This window comes from Bipolaris zeicola, assembly GCF_000523435.1.
Source record: "Bipolaris zeicola 26-R-13 unplaced genomic scaffold scaffold_476, whole genome shotgun sequence".
Classification (NCBI taxonomy): Eukaryota; Fungi; Ascomycota; class Dothideomycetes; order Pleosporales; family Pleosporaceae; genus Bipolaris; species Bipolaris zeicola.
The window spans coordinates 1-6,039 of NW_006912525.1; the positions used below are offsets into that span (position 1 = coordinate 1).

The window sequence follows — 6,039 nt, forward strand, 5'->3', positions numbered from 1 at the left end:
TTGCACGTCAGCTTCAGTATACTCTCTCTGGGTTTGTAGTTGTTGAGACATCACGCGTTATTGTTGGGACGTTGTTTTAGTGGGGGAACTGCGGCGCTCGGTGGGGTGCGGCGCTCGGTGGTGAAACACGTTATCAACTTTCCCAAAAAAAAGACCCCCCCTACACTTTGTGATCCCCACTTATTTTATGAATATCGGGAATCTCCTTTTTTTTTCCTTGACTAGCCGCGGGGTCACGTTAGTAGTGTTGCAAAGATACAAAGGCTAACAAGCTGTGTCATAGGAGGAACCAGGTTCCAAGGTTGTATCAATACCTGTTCCAAGAATGTTTGGAAATTAAGGTGCTGCATAAGGGTATCTAGGTAGGAGTTCCTCTCGTAGAAAAGAGGTTAAGCTTGGCTGGGGCTAGAATGGATGGTTGTATTGGAGTGATGGTTAGGTTACGGTCATGCTCAGTCTAGTCTCTTTTAAGTGATGCGTCTTGTCTAGCATTTGAGTACTCAACCTAGTGAGCTTACTATGTGTGGCTTTGGCATGCCGTTACCACAGAATGTATAAACTAGGGCAGTATGGAGAAGTACTCTACGTTTATCTTAGGGCGTTTCTACGAAGCCAGATCCGTGCTTCTAATGCTCAGGCTGAAGACCAGTGTATGTCTTTTTTTATATATGACCTTTTGTTGCTTTGCGTATTGCGCCTAGGTGATGGCTTCGTGTCTTATACTAGTAGCTCTCGCTCCCTATCGCACGTTCAACTTACTCAATTTTTTTTTATTTTAGTTTGATCCATGTGTTTACTGTCCTTTCATCTGCACTACGTATGAAGCGATGTACTCCACGGTCGGCAAAAGTCCCAGTGCAGCCGGCCTGCGCCTTCTACTTACGTACGTACGCATCCCAAAAAACGCACAGACCATCCAAGGCAGACATTCGGCCTCAGCCTCAGCCTTCCTTGAATTTAGCCATCAAGGAGTTTTTCTGATTGCCTCTCTCCCGATGATATCTCCAATGAAGTAAACCATCCTTGTCTTAAAAGAGTCTGCTGCTTTGTTTCCGACAACATGGAGAAAGCAGCACTTGTCCTTGGTGTTGGTCCAGGAGCTGTGATCTTCCTTTCGGCAGCACGACAATGGCTTCGGTACTTGTCGAGTATCGTTTTCTTCACAAAATACTATGGACTTAGTGGATTAGTGTTATGCTTCTTCGGAAACCGCGACATTTGGCGCATTCAAGTACAGGTGTTACGAAGTACGAGCGACATAGACGCCATGAACTTCCGAAAGTCAGCGCAGGAGGAATGCAGCATAATAGCTGTGGCTGTGCGTACATGTGTCTAGTCTCGGGTAGCTAGACATCAGGAACTGACTGCTAGACTTTTAGAGCACTATTCTAGCACAAATTGCTATCACGGCACTCTCTTTGGAAAACCTTGACCGAACACCCTGGGTTGCCCGAGGGTTCTTTGTTTTCAGCCTCGTCTCGTCAATTATCGCTGTTTACTACGCCACAAGACAGTACTGTCATCTGGGCAGATTCCTCTATGCCAAGGATGTACGGGCATGGATTCGTGGGCACAGTATTTTGAATGAGGATCTGTACCCACGCATGGCAATGGCAGTTGCTCATCTTAACAGCGACTCAGCTTTTCGAGTAGTGGGAGCAGATCTGCCTTCGGTTGCCTCGGTTTTGACCATTGCAGCCCCTACTATGCTTCTCAACAGTTCTCTTAACGCTTTCCTGGTGGGACTCGGCATCTACCTTGGCTTCGTTTGGACATGGGATCTGAACAAGATTGCAGGGGCATCAAGTAGTCGAGCAGTATTTATTACGTTCATGGTTGGCTTGGTGGTATGCTACTGGATCTACGCAATATCTAACGTGATTGTAGCTGACCAGAGCTACGTCAGCGAAGCGGAGTTGCTAGGAGAGAAAGATCCTCTTCGATCTTTCTTTGGGATACGCGAGAAAGACGAGGAAAGTGCAAGGGTTGGCGGGAAGCCTTCTATCGCTCAGCATATTTCTTCCCAAGAAGTACCATCGGATAACACTGGAAGGGCAAGCACATCAGCAGCACCACTTGGAGAATCATCTCAAGAACAAACAGATGGAAGCAATGGCACTGAGGGTGTGTCTGTTCAAAGAGAGCTTGCGCGAGTCCTCCAAGAAGCAGCTAGACTCCGCAAAGAGTCTGCTAAAGTTGATGAACGTGTGGCTCAAATTCTGGAGAAACTTGCAAGAGGTAGTAAAGAGTAACTTTGGTACAATCTGGAGAGAAGGTCCGTTTTCATCCTCATGTGGTGTCGAATAGACTTGGTAGTTGATGAGAATGTTTCAAGTCTATGGCTTTGTCTGTACCCGTATGTCGTTGATTCGTATAAGAAAGTGTGGATTTATAATGATGTGATGGTAGTGTTATACGCGGTATTAAAACAGTAATGGTTTCAATGTCCGGCTCAGCCTCAGTGTGGATTACAAATGACGTGTGTGGGGTCGGCGTTGTGCCCCTCCGACAGGGTCCCCGACAAAAAAGTTCGCCGCCAAAGGCGCAATTTTGACATTTCTAAGCAGCGCAAGACGAAGACTCATATATAATCTTCTTGGGTACAGAGAGACGCCAACAAGATATACTCCACACCCCACCGAGTGGAAGCAAAAAAAAGTCTACGCAATGGCTGTCCCCAACCCCACTTCAAATCAGCCCCAGCACGACGAGGAGGATATCGACGTACATGGTGTGGACAATACGATAGACGCCGATGAGGCAGAAGAGATTCTGGAAGATGATGGCGATGTACCCATGGACTCGGACGACGATGACGAGGGAGGACGCCAGGAGGCCGAGATGGAAATCAATCTACAGAACGACTCGATTGCGCATTTTGATCAGCACAAGGACAGCATCTTCTGCATAGCGCAGCACCCCGTAAACCGCGATATCATCGCCACAGGAGGCGGCGACGATGTAGGCTACATCATTGATGTGTCGGCAGCAGCGGCAGCGCAACCGAGCAGCGACGGCCAACCCACCGAGCGCGAAGGACTAAAGAGCATATTCACACTAGACGGACACACGGACTCAGTCAATGCTATCGCCTTTACTGCGCCCAAAGGCCAGTTTGTGGCTACTGCAGGTCTAGATGGCAAGCTGCGCGCGTGGCAGGGAGTGCCTGACGGCAAGAAATGGAAGTTCCTGGCCGAAGCACAAGAGGTGGAGGAAATCAACTGGCTCGTCTCAAACCCTTCGCCCGACCACCCCAACGTGGTCGCGCTCGGAGCCAACGATGGTTCAGTGTGGGTGTACCAGATCAGCACAGACAAGGGCAACGAGCTACAGGTCCTGCAAGCGTATTACCTTCACACCGAGTCGTGCACAGCCGGTGCATGGTCGCCTGATGGCTCATTTCTTGCGACCATCTCTGAAGACTCGAGTCTATATGTGTGGGACGTGTTTGGCGATGCAGCGTCACAAGGTCTGACTGCGACAACCGACTCGCAAGCCGTTGTCGGTCTCACAGGCAACGACGAGCGCTTCCGCGTCGAGGGCGGTCTCTACTCTGTTGGCATCGCGCCCTCAGGTGCATTCGTAGCTGTTGGTGGTCCTGAAGGTCAGATTCGCATCGTTGGTCTGCCCCGTCTTTCTCTCGCTGGAGCGGCACAAGCATCAACATCATCTGGTGGAGGAGGCGCAAAGAACAAAGCTGGAGGTGGCAAGCAAGCCGGGGCCAAAGGAGGCGCATCATCAGCAGGTCAGGCTGGACAAATCCTGGCTAGTTTGCAGGCAGGAAGTGACAACGTTGAATGTCTGAGCTTCTCTACGGCACCACTTACGCTCATGGCTGCCGGTAACGTGGACGGCTCCATTACTCTCTTTGATACCGCACATCGCTTTGCGGTTCGAAGGCGGATAGAAGATGCGCATGCAGACGAAGAGTCGCCGCAAGCCGTTGTCAAGCTGGAGTTTGTTGCAAAGGAAGGACCGGGAGGATGGTTGTTGACGAGCGCGGGATACGATGGTGTTTTGAGGCGCTGGGATACACGGGGTGGAACTGCCGCGGCTGGCAAGGGTCTGGTGGGCGAATGGAGGGGACACAGGGGTGGAGGTGAGGGGGGTGGTATAATGGCTTTTGTTCAAGGAGACGGCGAGGCGGTTGTCACAGCTGGTGATGACCATGTCGCACTCGTCTTCAAGACGCCTCTCTCTGGATGAACGGGACCTTTTTTTTGGGCATCTTCTACAAGAAACATTGAGATGAACAAAACTTTGAATTGTACAGTATGAAAGATGAAAGATGGGTTTGTTGTTGGGCTGTGTTGCCTCATACCAAGCACGCACCCCACCCCTCGTTGGTGAGCAAAGACACGATGTCGATGAGTGAAGGCCATCAGCCAGTTGTTTTGTCGCAGCACCGGTTAAAATCCCCACCATCATCAACACCTTTTGCCCAAACTTGCTCGATTGGGATGCATCTCGGTGCCATGTTAGTGGTTGGGGCCCATGGCTGCCATCGGACCGCGCTCCCCAGCTTTCTCATTGGGCCTATGTCACCACACGTGGCTGAAGAGATCCGATAGATGTCGGAGATTAATTATTTTTACTTTTTTTGCCCATATTATCCGCTGCTTGCATGGGAGTTTCAGAACTTCCCGGTGGTGTTACTCGATGCTTCGACAAATGCCTTTCGGGAGGGAAGGGGAGGGGGGAACCGAGGTCAGTTCTGTTAGAATGCACTCAAACACGACGAGACGAATTACTTGAATGGGGGTGCTTGCAGCCAGGCTGCCTCAACGCATCATGGCCCGTTGTGACATGCATGGAGATCGGGATGTGAGGGAATCGCGATATGAGGCGTTCCTTCGCATGCATATCTCTTTCTCGCTTTGTCTCTTTTGAGGCGTCGAAGGAAGCACCCCCCTCCCCACTATTACTGCTTCTTTACAAGTTACGCCCGGTATATGTCCATTTTCTCTTCGCAGCAAACGCCACAACGGTCATTTTGCGATCAGCGGGTACCGTACCCCCCGTATCGTTATCTCCCGCATACGCTTACACCTGGGGGCTGTCAGAAAGTCGATATGATCGCCACTCTCTCTCTCATTCTGGCAAGATTGATGCTATTGGATACGGCACAAGTGGCCGAAGGCTGTTTCCCAAGTCGTGGTAGCATAACCAACCCCCCCGCTCTCTGTGCCCCCTTGTTCCCGCGGCCCCTCCTTCCTCCCTCCCTCCCTTCCCTTTCCTTGTTGCGAACATGGCAGAGCCGTTGCAGCCACCGGTACCAAACGGGCCCTAATGTACTTAGACCTACCTCCAACGCCAGAGTCTGTGGCACCCGTTGCGAGTCGCTCTTTCCTTTTCCTCGAGGCTTGCTACTTGTCGCCTCAGAGTCTGGCCAGACTGACGTCATATCGGCTGATGGCCCACACTTGACTTACCTAACGTCAACCCATCCATCTCCTCTCTCCTTCCTCTCTTGCAGCTTGAACCTTTGCTGCTTACATAACATGCAGCTTCCCCACTTATTCCCTTTTGGCTTCGCGAGTGATCCTCAGGGTCTTAGCAGCTGTGTGTGTATGTACGTGGCACCTTGCTCTCCCGCCCAACCACTACAACTCCAGGCGTGCAGCCCAGAAAAAAGGTTGAGCCGGATTCCTCCCCGGTTGGAGCAAGAGAAAGAGACGGTCCGAGAGGTTACACCAGTGACATGGTGGGCGTATAAGCAAAGGCGGTTCACTCGGTATCAGATTCGGACATGGAGGTTCTGGTTGGACAGCAAGGGATAGTGGGGGAATTGGAATTGGCCGTTATGCAAGTGAGGGAATGCCCATGATGCAGCTTTTGGACAAACGTCGTTGGCTCTTAGGCGATGTTCTCCGCAGCCTATCACGCGTCGCCCGCTTACTTGGATTTGCCGGCTCCGACGTTCTTTTTTCCCTTTCCTGTTCTTGCTCCCGCGGCCTTGCGGTCTTCTGTTTCGTGGTCCAGAACCAGACGTTGGGTCCCGCTACTCTGTTACGCACGCGCTTGTGGTCCCAGATATGA

The 6,039-nt window shown here is 51.2% G+C and overlaps 3 protein-coding genes across 3 annotated transcripts; 2 read left to right on the forward strand and 1 right to left on the reverse strand.

Annotated features, from left to right (window-relative positions):
• Positions 1 to 1,060: 1,060 nt before the first annotated feature.
• Positions 1,061 to 2,252, forward strand: COCCADRAFT_10224 (uncharacterized protein; the record flags this gene model as incomplete). The annotated part of the gene is made up of 2 exons (XM_007720426.1): positions 1,061 to 1,318; positions 1,380 to 2,252. 2 exons carry the CDS (start codon positions 1,061 to 1,063, stop codon positions 2,250 to 2,252), a joined length of 1,131 nt encoding a protein of 376 aa, XP_007718616.1.
• Positions 2,253 to 2,667: 415 nt separating this feature from the next.
• Positions 2,668 to 4,206, forward strand: COCCADRAFT_10225 (uncharacterized protein; the record flags this gene model as incomplete). Its single annotated transcript, XM_007720427.1, has 1 exon — positions 2,668 to 4,206. The coding sequence occupies one exon, from the start codon at positions 2,668 to 2,670 to the stop codon at positions 4,204 to 4,206; it is 1,539 nt and encodes a 512-aa protein (XP_007718617.1).
• A 1,397-nt stretch (positions 4,207 to 5,603) lies between these two features.
• COCCADRAFT_112630 (uncharacterized protein) lies at positions 5,604 to 5,777 on the reverse strand (the record flags this gene model as incomplete). The annotated part of the gene is made up of 1 exon (XM_007720428.1): positions 5,604 to 5,777. A coding segment is annotated over one exon (174 nt), but the record flags the coding sequence as incomplete, so codon positions are not given.
• Positions 5,778 to 6,039: the final 262 nt, after the last annotated feature.